The sequence below is a fragment of the Pelecanus crispus genome, chromosome 2, assembly GCF_030463565.1.
Source record: "Pelecanus crispus isolate bPelCri1 chromosome 2, bPelCri1.pri, whole genome shotgun sequence".
Taxonomy (NCBI): Eukaryota; Metazoa; Chordata; class Aves; order Pelecaniformes; family Pelecanidae; genus Pelecanus; species Pelecanus crispus.
In genome coordinates this window covers 93,557,439-93,582,115 of record NC_134644.1, presented here as the reverse complement: position 1 = coordinate 93,582,115, position 24,677 = coordinate 93,557,439, and the positions used below count along the sequence as shown (strand labels likewise).

Here is a 24,677-nt window from a genome sequence, read left to right as displayed (position 1 = left end):
TTCTGTTGACCTGTCTAGGAATAGCCATATGCTTGGTACTGAAAATCCTGTCTGGGGGAAGCTGAGTCTCTCCCTCATGATACAGAAAAACAAATCCTTACAGTCTTGTTTCTGTAGGTACCACTACCGTGACACAAGGCAAGAGGATGTCTTGCTTCCCTTTCCTACACTGAACAGCCTTGTAGGAGTCAGAAGCAGAAGTTTCTCTCTTTATGAGCTACTATATAACCTATCAGTGTCATTGAAAACACTGTCACTTTTCCAGTTAAGTTTAAAGAAATACTGTAGAGTTCCAATTTTCACATTCTTTCTACAGCATTCTGCTTGATGTAGTATAACAGTGATATAAAAGTGTTTCTTGCAACAAAAGATGAAATCAGCTGTCTCCATATGTAAATCATGACAGAAAATACACTAGTTTCAGCATATGCACAAAACCAGTATGTGTGAACTTTGAAACAAACCACGCAGACCCCTGAGGGATCCAAAGGCATATTTTAACACTTACTAATACTAAGACGTTGAAGTCTGAAAACATTTCAGTGCTCCTTATCCTCCAGAGAGCCACCTGTACATTGATCTCCCCAGTCATATAATGGTTGCTCCTTACAAGTCAGCCAAAGAAGGGATGGTGCTATACATTATAGTGCAAAAAGAGGGAACGCAATGCTTAGTGTAACACCAGGTCAGCAGCACATGTGCATTGTCTCACTTCCTCTTCCCAGGTGGCTTGTAAGAGTCAGTCAAGTACGTGCTGTTCTCAGTGTTAAACTATTTATTGTCATACAGTGTACCAGCAACAGCCAGAGGTAATGGGTTTAGCTACTATACCAGGTATTCATATGGAAATTGAAGCATCAACCATAACTTACTCAAAGACTTGAAACAAAGAGTAAAATTCCAAATTAAAAAGAAAACAGGGCACAGCAATATTTTTTCCCTCTTGAGACAAAAGCACATTATCTGTGTAAACTTCCATTTTTATTTACATACACCCATGTAGGAATAAATTTACCCTACTCTCCAAGCACATGAATACAAAAACCTTTTTCCTAGAGTGGAATACTTTCTTATTCTAACAAAACAAACAAACAAGGATTGATTTTAGCAACTGAAAGCTTTCACCCTATTAGAATTTGACAGGTAGAAGGAAAGCATTTTTAAAAACTGTTGACAGGTTTACTTGGAGGATACACAGGCACATCAGGCAAGAACATAAAAAATGACAATCAAATCAGGAAAATGTAATTTGAACTCTCATGTTTTACTAAGAGCAAAGATAAAACATTTAGATGTTATTTCAAATTGCCTCTTTTGTTTATTACTATATTTGCTTGTTTCCCTGAAACTGATACTAGGCAGATGAAGTATAAATACATACAAAACCAAAATAACCCGTAACAAAATAGTGAAAAGATTTGGATGGCAGATATTGCTCCTTCAATCCTCCTCTTTAGTTTCAAAACCTGCCATTAACAGAAGCAAGAGGTGGAAAGAATAAACAGATGCTCAAGTTGCTTGTTTTTTTTTTTAAAGTGCTAAAGAAACAAAACATTAATTTCATTATCTTGGGAATTAAAGAACAAAAAGTAAATGATAAATTGTTACAGATTCTTTTCTTTACAAATAAATTCATAAATGATCATGTAAGATTTGATCCTTAGTAGCGTTCTGAGGATTCTAAAGCAAAAATGCAAAATATATGTACAAAAACCATATTATAGTTCTGCTTTGTCTGAAATCTATAGAAATGGTGTTGAAAGAAGGAAGCCGCAGGGACTGAACTCAGTTCTTTTCCTTCCTAATGCCTGTTCCTGGTACTGTTACCGTGGTTCACATCATAACTTCACATGCATGCCTGTAAAATTTTTTCCTGATTTTTAGTTTTATCAGATTAAAACAAGTACATTTGTTTTAATAAGCGTAAGACTGGAAAAGAGGCTTTGTGGTAGAAGTACAACCAGTGCATTATTAATGTATTAATTTACTGTCCTTAAAGGTGTCTTATGCTGCCATAGCCCAACGAGACGGGTTTGAATAGTTATAATTTTGCAGTTCAAGAAAACCCATAGCTAAGGAAGAAAATTCTTAAATTTACAAGTACAACTGAAATACTTTTAACACTGAGTATTTTTTAATGCTCTACAGACACAACACCCCAAGAAATGTTGAAAGTATGAATTTTATGTTTTAAATACTTCACAGTGGCTTTCTGACAGACAAAAATTGTTTATAAAACATTAAAACTTTTTTGGAATGAAGGCAAAATACGATGTATGGTTCTCAACAGTGTATCCCTAGTCTTTCGTTACCTTCAACCTAGGATGTCTCTGCACTAAAAGTACCTGATGTTCTTTTGTGTCTACACAGACTATACAGCCCTTCCTGGCTATATAAGCTGAAGGTAACCACACTTAATAGCAGATACCCAGTCCCATGACTTCCTTTAATATGCTTGCCGTTTCATGTTTCTCTCAGCTGTTTGCAAAGCCTAACCTACACTGTGATTTTTCGACTCTGTTGGAGTAACAAGACTGCTACGCAAGTCAGTACAGACATGCTACACATGTGAAAGCACACACTGTCTTTTGAGCTCTTACAAGTAATTCCGTTCTCAAAAGACATACCACTGCCACCTGTTTACAACACTACCTTGATCTGTGCTGCCTAAGTCAACCTGCACCACCGCTAAAAATCTCAGAGCAAATCAGCTTGAAACCTTCAGGCAGAGCTTTTGTGAACCTATGAAGTAGGAACCCCAGAAAAATTATTTACTAAACAAACACACTGAAGAATCTCAGATAGACATGTTACTTTTTCTAGAAGAAAATGTTAGCAGTGGCCTGCACTAAACATGAATTACAAGCAGAGGCTGAACAGGTACAACCCCGCTGGACATATGTCCCTTCATTCCAGTCTTCACGCCTGCTATTGTGGAATTACTTAACTGCAGAGTACAAAAGGGCTCATTCTGGAAGCTTAAATTATATACTCCTACGTAAACAAAAATAAATTGTTTTATTGTGATATCCAATATCAATTTTGAGCTATTTCTGTCACAATTACAGAAGCTCAACTAAAGTACATTAAGATACACTTCTGTTGCAGTAAGATAACTTAAATATCAACGAAGCTTTCTGCACACTGGTCCAATTTTTAAAAGACAGTGGGAGCCTACACTTCTCATTGACAGCAGAGGACAAGGAAAGCTCAGCATCTGTGAAGAAAGAGACTATGCTCTCTTGATTATTTTCAGGTTTTGTTTTTAAGATTCCTAGGGCAAAATGGTTCCGTTTTGAGGGAATCACTTGTATATTGGTTCTGGCAAAGCTCCCAAGATCTATAATCAAACCCATTTTTTCCTCTTTGAATATTATTGCAAGGATGATGCAATATCACTGTAGCTGTGCAACTCCTTTTATTTCATTTGGCTTGCAGTGATAACTAATAACATTCAATGAGCTTGTAAAGGAGAAAGCGAAGACAGAACGCAAACATTCAGAACTCAGAGAAAAATCAGACAGCAGATGCATGAGAACAAAAGGGATGTTGCTCACTCTTCCACAACATTACTATGCTACCAGGGATAAAATAACATTGCAGTTTTCACTAAATGCATCAAATTTTGAAACACATTTAATGAGTAAGATCCTTGAAAACAATTTCATCTTCATGTTAAATAAACAACCATAACTTCTTTTATATTAGTAGCTTCGTAATACTTATAATCTTCATTGTGTACATATTACACTTTCTTATCATACCAGCACTGTGTTCTGTAAGTGGTCTAGAATTGCTTCTGCTTAGTGATTAGAAAACATAAAATCTTAGCCATATTCATTATTAGACTCACTTTAAAATATTCCACTGAAATATTTTATTGTTAAGAAATGCTGATTAGTCAGGAGCAAGCTATTACGCTGAAAGACAAGGTGACGGTGGGGCAGGGGGAGAGGAAGAAGGGAGGACTATTTCAATAAGGCCAAAACATTTCACCTTGACCATTTTTGGAAAATAAAAGTAGTATTTTGTTTTGGGGAAAAAGAAATTTGCACAATTCTATTTGGAACCTATCAATATAGAGCACAAGATTGTGCAGAGTTTAATTCTATTTTACTATTTCATTAGACAGGCAAACTAACCTTGTTGCTCAGTGACAAGTTGACAAGTAATCCACAAAACACTACCTGAGCCTACACTTCACACCACTTTCTCTAAATCATCAATTGTACACTACCTAACTTTCTACTGAGACACAGATATTTTAACAATAACCTCCTAAAGTAGAATGAATTTGTAACATATTTCCATTTAAGAATTATTAATCTGGATGCTAAACTAATCATTTGCTTTCAGATATTTCTCTAGTTTCAGATACTTCTTTCTAGCCACTGGGGGGGAAAAAAACCCAAACTGACTTTAAAAAAAAAACCAAAACCTTGAAAGACACAAAAACAACAGTACTTTTTACCAAGACAGAAATAAAAAGTGCTCATTTTCAAAACTCTGTTGAGGCACTGATTTAACTTCTTGTTTTAGCTTTTTTTTCTCCAGCAGCAGACCAGCCTTTTCACATTCTACTGGCTTTTTACACTCTTTTAAAATATATGAAGAATAGTTCCAAATATCCCCAAGCCTAACAGATACAGCTATCTTACCCCTGAGACCCATCATAAGTATGAAATATGTGAAAAACTAGACAAAACCCCTCTGAAAGCCAAACAACATACTACATACTTAAAGGTACATAACATGTGTTATCAGTATAAAGTATTTACCAACAGGTTATTTGCTGTATTTAAAATTATGTAAATACAATGGCCTACTTCCTTTTCACACAGGAAAATAAGTTCCAGCAGTAGAAAAAAAAAGAAAGATTATGTAAAAAGTCACAGGATTTGGATATTACATCATTTACATTTGGAAATTTGTATGTTAAAATTGCTTTTATACATTCATGTAAGGATTCATTTTTTGTAATTAACTTCAACATCATTTGAATCCCAGTCTTCAAAGCCGACTCTTCAGAATTAAAACCATGATTCAACTCAAATCTCTAAGCCCTCTGACTTGCAAATAATTCATATGAATAACTTCATTAGTTGTAATACGATACTCAGGTGAGTATAGCTAGTCATGCTCAAGGATCCACAGGATTAGACTCCTCTCCCGATTATATTTACACAGAAACAGGTTGAAAATTTAACTTCTAGCTATGCAAATGAACACAGCTGCTTATTCCACAGCTACATTAGTCTGTTCTCCACATCCTCTGTGGTAAGGAAGTACATGAGAATGGACTTCCCAGAGACATAAGTATAGCAAGGGTATGACAGGGAGCTCAAAGAACTAACTGTTTCCTGCCTCTTTCCTGAGGCAAGATCATTTCATATTTGCCATAACCAGACAACTAGACACACTTTATGACCTCCTTTCGTATCATTTCTTTTTGTCTCATTTCTTTTTCTAACATCTCTGTAGCTGGAAATCTTTAGTATGTTTCACAGCTCAGAAGGCTGAATACAGCTTGGTCCAACAAAGGCACCGTAGCGACTTTGGAGCACGGAGAAAAAGTAGGTTTTAGGGAATTGAATCCCAGAAGATAGAAAGAGGATGATGTCTTGCACCTAAAGAACTGTGGGAAGATGAGAGGTCAAGAAGAAACAGTTCAGAACAACTGGATTTTATTCATTCAGGTACAGCACCAAACTTCTATAAGCCATTCAACACCTGCTGGGATCTAGAAACAATTCATTTCTTTTCTTTCATTTCTTTACTTTTGAAACTGCAAGTGGTAAAAAACATGGTGAATTCATCTTATCACATGAAACCAGCTCAGGTCTTACTCGGCATATTAACACAAGCTCAGTATTAGCCTTCCCAGACACTGACTGGCTGCCAAGCCACTGAGAGCACGCTACACCCATATTATCTATGTTGTTCCATTACGCAGGGTATGCAGATAACGAAGTCTTGTTTAGAACAACTTACTTCTAGAGATTGTGTTAACTTACTATGAATGTGTCAAAGATTAAGTTATTCTAATTCAAAATTGCATGACAGCATCCAAAGGTCCCAGCAATAGGAAAGGATTTACTGTGTTGGGCAAAAAAATGCTAATGGAGAAAAGTGGGCTTTTTATACAATACACATTCCTTCTACATTAAATAAATCTCCCTTAAGAAACAAAACACAGATATGGTAACTGGGTGGCAATTCTTGCAATGTAGAACGATGGCTTCATTAGGGCTAAAGTTAACCAGTGCAGCAATAACCAATACATCGTAACTAACAAGCTTTAAAAACCTAACTGTGACACAAAATCCTTCCTTTAACAAGCTCCAAGTCTTTATTCAACTATTTTAAAATGTGTTCGGAATAGCACAACCTACTGAAAAAAATAACACAACGTCAGATGATATCTGTAATCCAAAACTAGGCAGTATCTAAGACGGAAAGCATATTCATTTGTGTGGTAACCAAGAAAACTATTGCAAAACTACTCTGAACAGCCAAAATTACATAAACTCACTGAAGACAATATGGTTTTACAAGCATATGAAAATGCAGAACATACTTTAGTTTTACTGACAGCAATGCAACAGAAGGAATTGGACAAAGTAAACTTTAACTGTAAACAGACTGCTGTAGAAAACACTGGTACATAGTACATTAGACAATATAAGCTGCAGCAGGTTTTGCAGAAAACTTCATTATTATTACATCCCCCTTCTGGGCACTGCTTAAATACATTGGAGTCAATAGGGTACAGCACAGAATTGAAAGAAAATATCCATTAAAAGTAGCACAAAAGCTAAAACAATACTGTTGAATAACTTCTCAGCAAACTACAAGATGCCCACAAAAAGCTGTTAAAGTATGGATTTTCTTTAAAGCACCAAGTATTTCTTAGGATTTAACCTGGAAGGAAGGAGGGAGGGAACAGGTATTGCAATATGGCTACTGTATAAATAGTCAGATAACGTAGACAGAAACAGGCCACAATCCCACTTGTGTTGCATGAAATCCTCATGTGGCATTTTGACACTGGAATTTCCTCTAAATAACCCCTAAAAGAACAAGAACTGTCTCTGACTTGAATAATCATTTATTTTCATGGCAACCACTTCAGTATTGTAGAGATAACAATCAACAGACTATATCCTAAAATCCATTACCGCAACTATTACATTGTACCTCTCCCTTAGCTCTAGAGAGAGCTGAACAAACACCAGGAAATACCTTTCTGAATCTGAGGATTAACCCAAAGAATAGTCTCCTGCAGACCTGATCATGCATTCAAGAAGTGTTGCCTGTTCTCTGTGCCACTGAGATCAAGCAGTCAAAGGCAGCCAGCTTATCGCAGCAGCATGAAGGGTGACTTGGTTTTCTTTATTGGGAATATCTTACCCTGATTTCCGGTCTATTTATTTATATGCTATACACAGACTATGAGGTGATTAACTTTCCTGCTGAAGGCATAATTGACTTGCCTGGCCTCATTTTATGTGGCCTGAGGTCCAAGTCACATGGGGAGATGCAAAGCGTCTATGAATTAGTTCTGAATCCTCTGAAGGATTCAGCCCTCAAGAGATGGGAATCTTTGCCATATTAAAGCGTGTAACATAGTTTTTATACCTATTCTACTCTTCTCCAGGTATTCAACCTGATACAAGCAACTGACAGGAAAAAAGGCACCCTACCTCCCTTCAGGGACCTGTACTGGCTCCCTTCATGTACGTATACATGCAAACTGTCCAAAATTTAGGTAAATGTTACTATTCCCAATTCAAAAAAATAGGGAGCTAAGGGACTGTGAAGAGAATGGGTAAGTCAAACAGTTTGACAAAAAGGATATCAAATCTAAATGCGAGACTACCTTTACACTTTTGGATTATTAACATCAAGAAAACATTGTTTATTTATTTCCACATGTTGCTCTCTTGTAAATATTAAGGTCTGGTAGTGTTTGAGAAGTAATAGCTTGGTCTCTAAAGCCTGCTTAGAAAGTGAAATCTTTATCTAAAAATAAAGATAGAGGATATTTCCAGGGGGGAAAAAAGTAAATCTTACCAAAATCTTCCAATATCCCATTCTACGTTGGCTAGTTTTCCCTTTCATCCACCAATCCTGTTGGCTGACCTATTATTTCAGTCCTTACCACTTCATATGAACATTGAAAATTAATGAGATTATTCTTCAATAATCAGCTATCCTCAGTTTCTAATCTTATTTTTTAAAGCATTAAAAGCTAAGTAATCAAATTGGGGGCATTTTTAAGCCACAGTATCCTCCCTCTAAATATATCTTCCATGGTCTACATACAAAGGTGTGAATTATAATTTGAGAAAAATTGTGCATTATCATTTAATTACTCAGAATCATCACAGAACCACAGAAATTGTGGCTGGAAGTCACCTAGTCTCACGTCTCACCAAAAATATGATCATTTCCAACAACAGATTAGGATTTGTGTAGTTAACTGGAAAAGATCAAACTCACAGCCTTTCTTGTCACCTCTTCCATTACTACAGTATCCTCTTCATGAAAAAGTTTTCCTTGTGTCCAGTCTGAACTCCCCAAGCTGTGATTTACGGCTATTGCCCCTTGCTAAAGTGTATGCCACTACTGAGAAAAGTTTGGTGCCATCATCTTTGTCACTCCTTTGAAGTTATTGTGGGCTAACCTAAGATCACCCCCTTAGCCTCCCCTTCACCAGACCCAGCTCCCTAAAAATCCCAACTCCCTAACCTCTCCCATCACATCATGCGGTCTAGGCCTCTGACCAGTTTAGTATGCTCCCACTGGACTACGACCAGTTTCTCAACATCCCCTCTGTATTGGGGGTTACCAAAACGACACACAGGTTGTCCAAGAAGCAGTTTTACCAGCTCCAAGTAGGGGTGGTAACAGCTTCCTTCAGTCTGCTAGACATGTTCCTCCTTCCTTCTAACATAGCCCAGTACACAGTTAGCTTTGTCTGCAGTGAAAGCACACCACTGGCTCATATTCAGCTACACATTTTTCATGATCACAGGTCCTTTTCAGCAGGGCTGTGACTCAGCCAGGTGCTTCCCAGCCTGGACTGATGCGTGGTGCTATTCCACCCAGATGCAGAATTTCAGTCTGCTCTTTTTTAAATACTTGAGTTTCCTGTTGGCTCAGTCCTCAGTTTGTTCAAGGTCTCAAGATGCTTTAAGACTGAAGCTCTACTTTGACTTTCCAAGCATCACCCCAATTTAGTATCATTCACAAATTTGCTGAGGGTGCATTCTGTTCAATTCTGTCATCCAAGTCACTGAAGAATTGAATAGCATGAGTACCAGGATCAACCCTTGAGGTATTCCACTTCTTACTGTCTGCTAACTGGTCAAGCTATTGATTACTACCCTTTCAGTACAGTAGTCCAGCCAATTTTCAGCCCACTCAGTACCCAGCCCATGCTTCCTCAGCTTACTGTTGACAACAGTATAGGAGAAGGTATAAGAAATCTTAATCAAGTTACAGTTATACCATATCACATGTGCTCCCCTCATTCACACTGTCAGACATTTCATCCTAGAAGGCAATAGATTAGCAAAACACTAACTGCACTTCAGAAATCTGTGTTGACTCTTCCTATGTACCCTCTTGCCCTTCACATGTCTAGAAGCAGGTACCAAGACAACGCATTTCATGATCTTTCTGGGGACTGACAATGACCTGACACAGCCTGTAGCTCCCCGGACCATCCTCCTTGTCTTTCATAAAGGCTAGTACAATGTTAGCCACCTCCTAGTTCTCAGAACTTTCTTCAATTACCATGTTTTTTCTTGGAAAATAGCTGCCTTGCAATCCTATCACCTGAATGAGCTCCTCACAATCTTGGCATAGAGCCCCAAGAAGCTGAATACATCCACCTTCTCTGAACAGTCCCTAACCTGTGGCTCCTCCATGTTACTGTCCCTGGTTTGGAAACAGTTAAAAAAAACATCGGAAATTTCTGCCTTTTCTGTGTTGTCCACCATTAGATTGCCTCCAGTATTCATCCATGGACCCACATTTCCCCGAGTTCCCTCAGGGTAATAGTTGCAGAATCCTTTCCTGTTCCTTTATGCCCCCAAGTTCAGCTCCAAACAGGCTTTGGCCTTCCAGATTTCAATTTGCCTTCTCCAGAAATAATGAAGGAGAAGTTAAAGTTATAATATGAAGCACTCTACAGCAGAATTACAGTCAACTTCTAGATCAGAATATACATAAAGTTAGAAATCAAATTCTATATTCTTTGAAGGAATGATGCAGGCTTTTTCTTCACTGTCGTAAGGCATTGTATGTCGAGACTTTCATCTAGCAGGGGATGCAGATGACAGATTTCTGAAAAGTCTTGGGAAGCTTTGCAGAAAAAGAAACAAAACCAAATGAGTTCTTCCCTACTATAAAACAACTAATATGCCATAAAAAAAGAATACAGCTGCTGACAATCTTTTTGATTCACTTATTAAAGTGAATGGAATTAAGTAAGCTTTCTTGTACTATGCTTTTCAGTAATGAATAGAAACATTTTGAAATTTGCATGGTATTGTATTACCTAAACCAATTAATCTTGAACTCCATCAAAAAAAGGCAGTATCAGACCCCAACTGCAAGGACACATTGACTCCATAATTTGATGACTCCTTCAAGTACAGACTAAGAAAACAAATGCTAACAATAAACACACCCAGCTAGGAAGGAATATATCAAGAATATTCAAATTAAAATCAGAATTATTTTAATTTAACTTGTTCATCTTTGCCAATGTTAATACAATCCTTTTCAATGTTAACCTGAAGAGTCACACTCTTCTTAAGTCAGTCCATTCATCCCTCACTTACCACAATCACTGATGAGAGAAAGAACCTCTATGCCTATTTGTCCCTTTTCAAGTAATGCTGATTATTAATGCAGATCAGGGATAAAAAAAGACAACTGAAAAAACCTTTCAAACCGAAGTTTGACGAAACAGAAATCTTCACAAACATCTAAAATACTGAACAGAAGAGATACAAATTAATATACTTTTAATAAAAGACTTCTCTGCATGTGTACATGTACACTGCTATACTAAAAGGAGCCATTGACTGTATTCATATATATGCATGAACTATGCAAACAGTGCAGGTACAGCAATAATGTCCATGTATATTAACAACACAAGATTCATGAAGCAACAATATTTTTTTAAATATTCTACCAAATGAACCAGAAAAACATTACCACCTATCATCATATGACATCTGCACATCAGGGAAGGCTTGTAATGAGAAGGATTATGTGCTATTAGAATAACAGTGAAAAAAATTAAAAGGGCATTCAGGTGTGTAAGTTAGACCCACAGAAAAGCTTGCATATTTTTTCCCTTTAACAGTCAGCCTCATAAAAGATATTACCTATGCCTATAAATCTTGCATTATAACTACAGACTAACAGCCTACCTTGTTAAATAAAAGGCAACAAAAAAATCATCAATGGACACTATATACCATTCAAAATTACAGTAAAAAAACATGCATGACCACAGATAAACTGAGAGGGAGTAGATATAGCTGTCAACACAAGAAAATCAGAAGCTAAACAGTATGTGGTGGGGAAAACTAAGAGTAAGCTTCACATGAATCTCATCATAGATGAAAAGGGGAGGGAACACATCAGTTTCTGTTCAGACTAAACTGATGACAACCAGACAGATTTTTTTCAATCCTTTTATTTCCAATGCATAAAGGAAATGCAAATAGGTATGGTCTTCACAAACCAAAGTGCACTAACACTACCTGACAGTGGCAATTCTCTCTCACACAGAAACAATCTAGCAAGGTTTTAAGTATTGGACAATTTCTCATGCCAAACAAGGGAATACAACTGCATATCACCCACATACCACTCCTGCAGAAAGTACTTCTTCATTTGTATTTTTTTAGACATTCATGGAATAAACTGTAGTTCACTTTCTAAAATTAAATGAAAAGCACTTAGTGGACTTATCCCCAGCTTTTAAATATTCACCTATTACTAAAGAGGTAAGTATATTTATTTGAGTCACTAACTTATCTTAGCTCTTCTGCATTTAGGTAGGCATCACTGTGGCATATGCTATCACTAAATTTATATTTCTGTGTCCGACAGTGAATCTGGCATATAAAAGTACAGCACCAGTAGCAATGCTGATTCAGTATCAGCAAACAGGCACTGCATCAAACCTCAGCTTGAGTGGCTATCAAATTTATTATGGACAACTGTCCATTTTCTACAGTCCATCATCCAGCCTCAGCATGAAAAACCTAAAGGGGATGCTGGTGCTGCATATAAGCTGTGGGGTGCTTACAAATCTTTACAGACTGCAGTGGGGAAAAGTCACTGTTATGTACACCTTTTACAATGTTTTTCAACCCCAATACGCATCACAGTGGTAAACCCAGTCCTACTTTCAGAGACAGAAGCCCTTACCTAGTGTTATACCTGGTTTTGTAATACGTTTGTTGTGCACATATGAAGGGTGTAGGATAAAACTACATTGTTAATGTAATCTCAAGAGTTTATTCACTATTTAAATAAGGCTTTTATGCCTACTAGAGAATGTGAAAGCAGGAATAAAATGTTGTTATTTTACAGGTGCAGCAGCATGCATAGTGGTCAAAGGTTTCAGAAAGGTGCCCATGAATATGTTGCAGCCAAAGCTGCACCTAACTCCCTACCTGTGGTCGTAGCCATACAGAAAACACAACCTACTACAGGTTTTTCCATGCCTGAAAATCTTTAGCCAGTAGAACAGCACCTTGGAGCTGTACCAGAAGGCTGTCTTACTTAGTGGCAGGAGTGAGTCCACACTGGTTGGTTGGTCCCTGCCACATTTTGTGGTAAACTAACAAACAAAAACCTAATCCAAAGAATCATCTATTTTCACAGCACAGGTTACTGACAACATATAGTCAGAGGAACAGTATCCTCTGTGACCTGGATCAAACATAACAGCACAAACTGTGTTGGAGCAGGTTTTCATGTGCAAGTATGTGCTTTGTGAAATAAAAATAGAAGTTTTAAACAAGAAATTAAAAAAAAAAAGGAGATGGTTTAAAGGGTCCATTTTTCCCCTTCAAACAAAATTAGTAATCTTGTGTTAATTCAAAATTATTCAATTCTGGAATGTCAAAGTTTTGAAGATATCAATTCATTAAAAATTGCCATGCTACTGGTTAACAGAAGAATGCAATAAACCTTCCACTTCATCAAACCTAGTACAAGACTGAGAATTTTCAAGTGAATCTGCTGACTTACTATGAAGAACCAAGCCTATTTATAGTATCAGATGCACTTACCCTCAAATGCTCTGTCCACAAAAGCTTCGAATAATGACCCAGACTGACAATGAAGCAAACAAAGATGGGCGCAACTATGTACAGGAAAGACAGCATTAAGGGGGAAAAAAAGTCCTCAACTACTTTGAAAAAGGAAAATAGTATTTTCCAGGGGTACCAGTTGTGACACCTGAAGCACAGATGTACTTCAGTAAATAACTATACACTAAAAATATAAACAGGATTTTACCAAGATGTGTTGCTATGCTGGAATCAGACAGGGGGTGAAAAAAACATTTACCAGTTTCAAGGCAGCATACAGTACAATTTTTAAATACACCTATTTACAGCACAACTCTGAAGACTACGAAATACATAGAAGTGAACAGATAAGTCAGAAAATTTTTCCATTCTGTTTTTTTTTTTCCCCTCTTAGCAATGTGAACATAAACTAAGACTTCCTAGATGAAGAGGCTGGTAATGGTATACAAAAGGCTCAATTTAAATCTTAATTACACAGCCAGGCACATAACTGCACTCTGTTACTGCTGGGGTAGATGGATAATCGTGACCATGGGATAACACTGCAACATGAATTGCAGGTTAGAGTGATAGAATACCACACTAATCAGCAAAATGTCATTCCAGATTAATCAGATCATTATACTGGAGGGTGATAGATACCCAAGGAAGGAAAGCTCAACACAGACAGGCACTAGTTATACCTAAGAGGTGGGACTGTCTGAAAAATGCAAAGAATAATGCTTTATGAGGACGCAAGGAAAACCAAATGTGCCAACAGAGATGAAATTTGAGAAGTATGGCTCACATTTTGAAACAACTAAGGAAATAGACTACAAGCAGACATTTGCTATATGATGATCCAGACTGAAGAAATTGAGGGAATGCTAATAGAAACAGAAATATTACTTTGTATGCTGTCAAGTAGATAACCATGGGCAGTTTTTCACTTACAAAAGCTGGTGTCACAAGTTAAATTTACCCAAAAAGGTAAATTTCTGCGCATGAGAAAACAAGATTTCATACCACATTATGTAAAGTAAGGTGACAAAGGCCTGTGACTGATCAAAGACACCCCCACCCCATACAGCCCCATACAGCCCCACACACACCCACTTACACACCCACCATGAAGGAATGCTCTGAAGAGATAAATAGAGACTACATGACCTGAAGGCTCAGGGGAGAATAATGACATGATTGATCACAACTGTTGAAAAGGAAGCCAAACTCATCTCAATGCCAAAGGAAACCCAAGGGTGCCTTTGTTTCAGACAAACTGACTATATCAGCAAAGTATTTCAACCGTTGCATAACCGCCTGTCCCTGAATGAAAGGAATGCAGACCCAGAGCAAAACAAAACATGTTTTAGGGGTGCTTCTGGTTAAAATAACATAACTTCTATACATATTGGATCTGCTTAGAAATTATGATCCTATAACTCTAATCAAGAGTTATCTTTTACTCATGTAACTGTAACAGCTATTTAGCTTATTGTTTTATAGTTTTTTGTAGAGCCCATTCATCCTCTCAGCAAGTGACTTTGCCTGCTGTGATTCCACTGAAAATTAAGTGACTGATGAAGTCCCAATGCAACAGCACAGACTCCAGGCAGCGGGTTGAGCTGGGATACAGCTCCTGCCAGAGGAGCCTCACTCCCCAGCGGTTGCTAGCCTTGAGCTCCAGGCGGGTAGGACAGCTCACTCTATTGGGCTCAGAGGGTGATGGGGGAAGGAATACGTTCCCCATCGTGGAGCTTGCTGGATAGCTTTATATGAATTATATGGAGCACTTAATGAACCGAGTAATGGCTCAGCTTTGTACCAAGTTTGCAGGACCTCAGGTCTGAACCTTGCCAGGCTTTCTCCATCCAAACTTTTCTTGACCTGCCTGCAGCTTTGTTTTACTTGGTTTAGCTGTAACAGCAGTTTGTGCGATCGAGCAGCTGCCTATGGCTAATTTGTTACAACCGTAGTTTATATAGATAGAAGTATCAAGCAGTCATTCTGTGTAGAGTATTGGAGTATTTAATGTCATTAACATGATGAGATAGAGGCCCGGCATGGTAACAGTGGCCTTCAGAAATGAAGGCAGAGTATCATACTACAGACATGAAGGGAAAAAGAGATGGGATGCCAACTTGGCACTGGAGACCCCACAGCTATAAACAACTCAGCCAGACCAGCATGGGGAGTGTATATGTGGTTAAACCCAATATAAAAACCGAACAATAAACAGAAGAGCTCTGAAGAGAGCTGTGGGCTTCAGCTGACTTCAACACACACATTCCTTTCTGGCAGCTGGGGGATGCTCAGTGTCATGATGGTGAGCATATTCAAGATAATGAGATTCACTTTTATATTGTGTCAGCTGTGTATTGCAATTGCTGTACTCCACTAAGTGTAGTTTCTAATTAAATTGTGATTTGAGTGCATTGTTGTGTCACTGTGCTAAATCAAAATCCCCTGTAACTGCAAGTAACTTCAAATTAATTAAACTTTGAACTATATATTAAGCACTCCACATGTGAAATATCTCAAAGAACATGGTCAAAGAGTATTGCACTACAACAAGGTCTCAACAACAAAAAAAGTTAACATACTAGAAAAGAGATTTCAAAAATTAAGCTGCTATCATCTCATCGTATCTACCCCTTAACTTATAAAACAAAAACAAACAAAAAACAACCAAACCAACCAACCAACCAGATCAAAAAACCACCAAAAAAACTTCCAATGAAATCTTTTACAAAATAAAAAGGAGCCTCAGGACTTGGATTTGCTGTTTGCATAGAAAAGGACAATGTATGTAGAAAGAGTAGCAGGGAACCCATGGAAAAAGTCTGGCTCCATTGTTATACATGCTATAGGTATACATGTAAAGCCTCCCTCCAAAACAAAGTCAGTGATCTTCTATCAGAAATGCAATGTTAACCTTGAGGGAAAGAATTATGAATTAAGCAATTAATTTGTGTAGAACTTTACTACGAATCTTCAAATTATTTTAAAGGTTAGTGTCTTCTGTTGGCCTTTTATCCCTTCACACTGGAAAGGTTCTCATCAGAGGCAACTATAGAATAAGTTTATGTCACCAGAAATTTCAGAGATACATACTTCATTTTCACCACAGAGGAGGAAAAAAAGAGAGGTACATACTACACATTGTTAAAAACTATTTATTGTGTGATTCTAAACTGGTTTATTGTTATCATAACTATACAACTTGCAGCCAAAGTTAAGCTTATTTGGGTAGTAATGTACCTTAATTCTCAGGTGTAGATTTAAGTTTAAACTTAGCCTAGTATTTGCTGGGTTCTAGTTTTCTTGTTTGGGGATAAACAGAATTGTAACATATTTTATCAAAGTGTAACATGCATAGCATTCAACTACCCGTTAAGTAGTTTTTTCCAGGAATACAAAAGATTTAAATTACCCACAGAAAGATACAGTTCCATTTAGCAGTAAATGCATCAGGAGTAGAAAATGCCATCATGTGAGAAAACACACAGAAACAGATGGGAAAACACAATAGAGATATTCAGGTTTTCAAAATGACATAAAAGGAACAAAAATTGCTAAAACAATGACAAAAATTAAATCTCCTTCAAAAATCCCTTTCAAAACTGAAGTTGTAAGAGCAAGCTGCATGAAAAGTACTGGCAAGACAAGTTAAAGGAGAAGGGTCACTGTGGAATCTGGAGAGCGCTTTTAGTGTTTTTCTTTCATTTCCAGAGAACAGAAGACAGACGAAATAAAACCACTAACTGAAGTGTTCACGGTTTGGTCTTTTAACAGCACTTTCTTTTCTCTGTAGAAGACGTATGCCGTTTTTGAAAGCCATGGGCCTCACAGCTTCATATGTTTTCTATGCAAATGAAAATTACTATTGATGGATATTGCTTAGTTCAAGCATAGAAAGAGAAAAATACTGGAAACAGCTAAGATAGCTAAGTCTCAGGAACATAAAGTATACAGAAACACAACTGTGACTTCCTTTTAGACAAGGAAGTGTGGCAGAGTTGGGAGAGACACACAAAATCTCCACTCCCATGTACATTTAAATAGAGATGTTACACTGGACTTTCTGAATCAATTCTAAGTACTACAAAAAAAGATGACTAAACCCACGGTTTCAAGTGTATTCTTACAGCAGCTGTGCTAAAAAGCCCAATCCTTGAAAACAAGTTGGCAAATTGATCCAACCACCTTTCGCCAAAAAAGAAAACAACAAACTCACCCTTCCATAATACAAAGCTGCCTTTTTATCTTTTCAGATGGTTATTTCCAATGCACTCCTCTCTCCAGCTGTATTCCCCACGTGGCTGCATAAGTCCACATTCGTCAGTACAACAGAGGGAGCTGCATCAGCACGGGAAAAAACATAACTTGCCTAGCCACTTCTAACTATTTTAAGTTCATTTAGCTCTCCCCCTCAAGTAACTTTAAGGTGAGCTCGAGCATCTATTCCACTATCCTGGCTAAAAGACTTGGGTTTAGGTATGAAAATATTTTACATTTAAAAAATCCCCAATGAATGATACCAGAGAAAAATAAATCAACGATGTTAAAATGTTACAAATGTAATATATTAAATTTGTAACACTTTAAGACACTAGAATTTAAATTCTATTGAAATTGAGATCAATATTACTACTTTCTTAGGGTATCTTTATTCCAAGTTTGAAATCCTTCCACTAACAGGAAAAAAAAAAAGAAAAAGGTTAAGGCAAAAGTGCTTGTGGATCAGCAAAAGTGTGTTCATACACTGGCTGCATGATAAAAAAAGGATATTTTGCCTTTCTTTATGATGGCCTTTAATAGTGCTTTAAATTAGCATTAGAGTGACCTGTCACGAAGTGGCATTCTACCCATCTTCTCTGAAATTCTTGGCTTTGAACTACTAATTTTTCAACATTACTTTAAGTCAAAATAGCATCATATTGAACTCTAATTTTATTCTGATAACTGGCATTTTCTTCCCTCTCTTCAACGATGGTTTTGCTGGGAGGATATATTCTCTTAGTACTCTTCTATCAGACTAAAGCCTCACAGAAGCCTTTCCACTCCCAGCTCATTTCAAACAATCCTCAAAACGCGAATTTTGAATTATCACCATATCCTTTTATCAGTGAAATAATTTTGTTTCCTCTTACTGCATCTACCATGGCTACTGCATCTTTGGAATGACTTAAAGGATACAGGGTTCTGAACGGGAATTACTCGTCTAGGTCTCCATTCTTGTAAACTGCCATTTCCTGAGAAGCACAACATGAGTAACACTCACAGCTGCTCCGAAGAGCTATATGAAACCAGTCCCAGACTAAATGAAGAACTTGAGAATCCTACAGAGCAGGGCGTGTAGTAAGTATATTAAATGATTTCCTTCTTCACCAGCCACTGTGATGACGCTCCTCAAAACTTCTCCACTCAACTCCCCATTTCCAGTAGTGGAATCATACACCTCAAAAGCAATCCCCATTAACTTGAGGATATACCTGGGAAGCACTAGCTGTACTCACAAAGCTTTGTATTTCAGTAATATGTTGGTCCACCCAGTAACTCAGAAGTATGGTATCCACTGTATAGTCTTGTGCTACTCAAAACATATCATACAGCCAAGTCTAGCTGTTATCTAAAATCAATATATTAATGAAAATAGAAGATGGGAAAAAGGAAGAGGAATATCTCTCTGGAATATTTTAAAACCTCATTGGAAACAAGGGAGTTCTATAACTAAGGAAGTGAATATATTCACATGCTACTTAGAGAGATGATTAAAGAAATATATATTGATTGAATATAATTAGCATGGGTCTGAAATAGAGCTGCTAAAACTTTTAAAGGCAGAGATAGAGCCTGATGTTTGAGGGGAAGCTAGACATGAATATATCACAATTGAACCTATTTAGAAAAGCTACAGATTCTTAAGGTTTCTGGAGTAATTACTGGTTCCTATAAGGCAAGAATGAGATTTTATTGTGGTGAATACCATGTATTACAATATGGCATGCATTACATTAGGGAAAACAGCTGCAAAAGTCATTCTGTGATCAGACTTGAGGCCCAATACTTGGATGCCTGTATGAAATGCCATGACCTGCTGGTCAGACTAGATGATTTCACAAGTCTCTTCTGGTCTTAAAACCTTAGCAAATAGACTGAATTTAAACATCCATCCAGATACGCAATTTTGTTCTACAACTTCAATCATGATATAAAGACATGGGAGAAACAACCTGGCAAAGCCAAGGAAAGAAATTAAATCTTTTAAGTTCTACAGCCATTTCTATCTGCAGTTTTACCTACATATACAAGATGTGCATGACATACATAACCCTGTTTCCAAAGAGCACTAACACCTAACATAGAAGTTCACTTAAGTCATGTATATTATCCTTATTTAATACTGACATGCATTACAACACTTAGTCAACTTTATGTGTTTTTTAGTCGTTTGAACTACAATTTCTTGACAAATTAGTAGCTTTCTAATGGGAAAATTGGTAAATATTTAAAAGTAACAGAAGTTACTTTAGAAAAAATATAAGCCGGGATGTTTTTAACCCTAAAGATGACACTCTCATTCTTGTTTTAACTGGTGGGCGGGGGGGAAGCTATCAGCAACCATCTCAAAGCCAAAGACTTATGTCTTCTTTGGAATCAGCACTATGATTTAAAAAAATGTACTAATCAATCATTTATTTAAACAGTGTGAGAAATATTCCAAAAGTCTTACAGCCTAAGTTTTTTCTGGAGGGAGGGGGAAATTAAGACAGGCACCTGGAAACAAGTACCTTTATTTGAAATAGGTAGATTTAAAAAGGATTCAAAAGAAATATTGAACATTACACAACTTGTTCTTCACGTAATTTTTCTGAAAAGGAAAGAGCTGTTCTCTGAAACAGGCTGCTACGAAGATGGTAAAGGAAATCAGAGTCACAAAGAAACTAGAACAAATGTATGATAGTATTTCTGAGATGAATACAGTTGTCAGTGCTTCAAGATGGATCTCACTCTTCAGAAATTACTTTATCTCATGTTCTCCAAGTGTTTTTATTAAAACAGTCTGCCAAAACAAGCCTCTGCTAGGTCACTGTCACTACATTCCCCTTTCAGCTTCCAAGGGAGCAGTTTCTGTATGCCAATAACCAAAGTACTGTGAACCACATACATCTGCAGACTTCCAGAAAAAGCATCAGCTTTACTACATATTTACTCAAAAGGTTCTCCAGCAGCTATTTCTACCTTCAAAACAGCATTATCAATAGCTCTCTTCCCAGGAACTTTTTAACACCGAGTGGGATCAGAAGTCTCTTACACAGGTGGAAATTCCCAATCAGAAACATACCATGCTTTTTGCAGAAGAAATAGTTGTATCTATCACATATGTTCTCACAAATCATAGAGTCTTGATATCTCACCTTAAGATTTTTTTCCATATTTACAGATACAAAAGCAGATGACAAAGCAGAAACAGAAATGGCCTTATGTTTTCTAAAACCTATGATGCATTGTGCCAAATGGGTTTGCCAGGATATCGCAACAAAGAAAAAAATCCTTCTTCAGACACAGATATTTAACCACATTTTATACAGCATGGAAAACTGAAACTCTTCGTCTAGTGTTTTAACACTATTTGATTATTTCTCTTTAAAGAACTTGATTCTGACTGTCTAAAAACAAACAAAAAACCACAAAAAAACCCCAACAGCTTTCACTTTCACAGAAGTTATTAACCCTTCCTCTTCATGAGGACAGCTTGAAAACACCTGAGCCAAAGTCTACTGTCTGGCATCTCACAATTTCTTAGACATACAGTGTATGATTCTGACCTACCTCCCCTCCAGCAGTGCCTGCTGACCTGAAGAAAGTTAGCAGCAAGGGGGGAAAAAATGGATTCATATTCTTTATCCATCACTTCTCAATTGCATCTCAAAAGTCTGAAACCTGATAGTGATTCTGCACGCTTGTCCAGCGGTAAAACACAAATGAAATGGCTTATACACTAAAGCAAGGGATCTGAATTTCCTAAAATCAACCTAACTCCTCAATAACAAAAAACAGACTTCAATTTCTGGTTTAACAGAAATCCTCACCTTGAAAAGCATGTGGCTAAATCTTCTGATCCAGTCATGACCAGCATGAATGCCACTTTACATTTGACATACCAAGCACAATTTTTTAGACCAAATAAATTTTTAGACCCAATAAATCTGTTCCTCAAAATATGACAGCACAGGGATATGTGTTTTTCAAACTAAGCACAGCAAAGCTTCAGATTTACTGAATACTTTTATGTTTCACATAAGAAGTAGAGCAAACAAATATAATATGTATGACTTCTTCTCTGTGCCCTCTTTCACATACCCTGCCCTCTTCAGACTGCAAACACCTATTGCAATCATCAATACCATAAATCCTGCAGTCTACTCTGTTGCAGTCACTCAAAGACACTGTTCTAGTTATTTCACGAGAAGTAACACATGAAGTTGCCAGAAGTGTTCCAAGAGAATTAAAAAAAGGAAACTTTTAAAGTTAAGCAACAGCACAGATGAAGAAAACCTAACATATTTGATGCATTAAACCATACCTTAATTATTAACTCAATCATCTTTTTCTTTATCAGCAGTACTTTTGAATAATTGTCTGTGTTCATATTTCTAAAAGTTTAGGTATATTTTCGGCTACAGTCAAAGGGCACATAAAGCAAAATCACATACCAGGCAGTAAAGTGATTCATTCCTTCTTCTAAAAAGCAGAGGGCTACCAATCTGAACAGTCAGGTAGAAACTCACTTCATGTACTCCCTTAATGCAGAATCAGTGTAATGCATTTCATCTGCCTGAAGCATGGGATGGTGGCCTTACCTAGAATTCTTCCAACAGAACATTAAATACTCTAAGTCTGTCAAAACACACAATATTGTGGGAATAGAAATAGCCCAAAAGCAGGTTTGGTTTTTTTGTAGGTCTGGTTTTTTTCTTTCAAATCTTTACTACAAAATAAAAGAAGAATATTGGAGTTACATGGCTTTCCCAGCAGTGAGTGTGGCTGAACATAAATGTTAGCCCTTAAGCCAAATTTACTGAAGTTACCATATACTCTGAGGAATGCGTTCAGATCCAAAAATAAAAAAAACTCATTTTTGAGCTTAGTACAGTCTTCCAGCTAGCTTCAAGACAGGACTGACTAGAGATCACCTGTCAAGAAAGAAGTTTACTTAACAGAACACCTGTGAAATTTTGGTACTCTGTACCACAATAATTCAAGAGATTATGTTGTTAGTCAGCCATACCTTAGGTTAGCTGGCTAGGCTGTTCTTGGTGATAAGGGAATGCAGAACTCCTTTATTACAGGCTCCTTTCTGCTGTGGCTCACAGGAATCAGAAATAACTTTGCTCATATTTTACCACTTAAAATCCTTTTCATCTAGTGGATTCAGTACCAATTCCCTCTAGTACTCAATTCACTGATTTATGGAGGTGGGAGGTTCAGTTGCAAAATACACGACCAGGTATAAACTAGCAATATCATCACAAAACCCAACAACAGAGAAGAACTTCTCACCATTCAATGCTGTTTCACATTCTAATGGGCAGATGCAGAGTATCTTCTACCTATGTAACTTCCCTGTACATATTTTCAACAGCAGACAGTCAAAAGCTAAGGCAGATATTTTTCTTCAAAATGATAGAGTAACACAGGCTGAAACACCGGTACGTGCCCAAGTAATGCTATTGTCCTGGAAGATAATATACATAATAACATCTAAACCATGGGTAATTCCAATACAACAACGTGCCATAAATCTTAAGACAAAACTCCACAATACAACCGTTCTTTCTTGCATTCCTCTTTTCAGAACCAGAAAATATGACTAACCTTTTAACACCCAAAAGAGAGAACTGGTACATATCAAAAAGAAAAAATGAAGAGCAAGGTCACAATTTTTATAAAAGCCCAATGACTCAACAGCTATTACTCCAATGATGTTACATATCATAAGCTGAATTCATGCATTAATTTTACTAAAGAAGTAGTGCATGTCTTAGGCAGGGAAAGATCACTGTAATTGGAAAACCAATTTAGACACCTTCAGCAAGGAGAAAGCTGACTAAAAGTAGCTATCTTTTAATGTCTCTCTTTGGGATACCTGTTGCTGCAGTTGAGCCAAATGAGATAGTGACAGAGACCAGGTGCTTTCATGAACTGGAATATTAACCATCTCCTGAGGTACAAAGAGGCACTAAGCAAAATCTCAGACACTCACCCACAAAAATTTACATTAAAATGTCCAAACCTGTCTTATTAGAATCAAGCACAGAATGACACTAAAGACCTTTCTTTCAAAAATTTCTAATGCTCTTCGTTTTAATCATCCAAGGCTGAAAGCATCTGACCTTTCCTAATTTTGCCCTAAAATAACCTCACACCAAGTTTTACACAAAAAACCCCAAAACGGTCTATACGTTACAGTTTAAAATCCTAGGATTCTTATAAATCCTTTTAACTAAAAAGTTTAGGATAACACATCTCCTCCACAACTACTCATTTGTCTACAGTTCTTATATGCCATGCCTATATGCTGTAACTCCACATGCAGGTTGCCAACAAGAAAAGGAGAGAGCTCTGAAAACCACCATTCACAGTAAGCAGTGAAAGTGGAGAATAAAATGAACAATTCAGTTAAATTATATTCAATTTATTGTAGGACAGCACCTGGAAGTATACTAAGACATGAAGAAATATTTAACATTCTTTGCAATATGCATCGGTGAATTAAATTATTTGGATACCACGTATGAAACCATGTAAAAAACCACTAAATCATATTATTATTTTCTAGACTGTGGATGCAGCACTTGCATACCTGTTCTTTAACTGAAGCTAGAATGGCAGAGGTTGTCTCCGTTTCAGAGCCATCGCCATTGGATGTGTTCAACACAGGACTAAGGGAACTTGTCTTGTCAGAAGACGAGGGCTGGTCTGGAACAGGCATAGTTTCTGCAGTTTATGGAAAAACAAAACAATGATTTTGTTATTAGAAATCTGATACATATCAGAAACCATATGCATATAAGAATAATAATACTGATTTAAGGATAAAATTGTAGAAAATGCTTCTGTTCTGTAATATAGAAATAATATATCACTTATTTAAAAATAAAACTAGTTCTAAATTAATTATAAAACAAAATACTAAATGACCTCCCAGTCTTACTCCAAACTATTCACCACAGTATATTTGGAGAGGATTCAAATCATTTACAGCTGTAACTTTTGCATAGTATTCCAGTGGCAGCATCCAACATGAAATTACATTATCATGAAAGTAATGAATCATGA

General features: G+C 37.0%; 1 protein-coding gene across 1 annotated transcript in view; it reads right to left on the bottom strand.

Moving 5' to 3' along the window:
- Positions 1-24,330, bottom strand: part of CTNND2 (catenin delta 2) — a 566,936-nt gene extending 542,606 nt beyond the window's left edge. Inside the window, exon 1 of the mRNA XM_075728121.1 lies at positions 24,202-24,330. Within this exon, the coding sequence (XP_075584236.1) occupies positions 24,202-24,330 (129 nt within the window). The remainder of the gene's footprint in view (positions 1-24,201) is intronic.
- Positions 24,331-24,677: the final 347 nt, after the last annotated feature.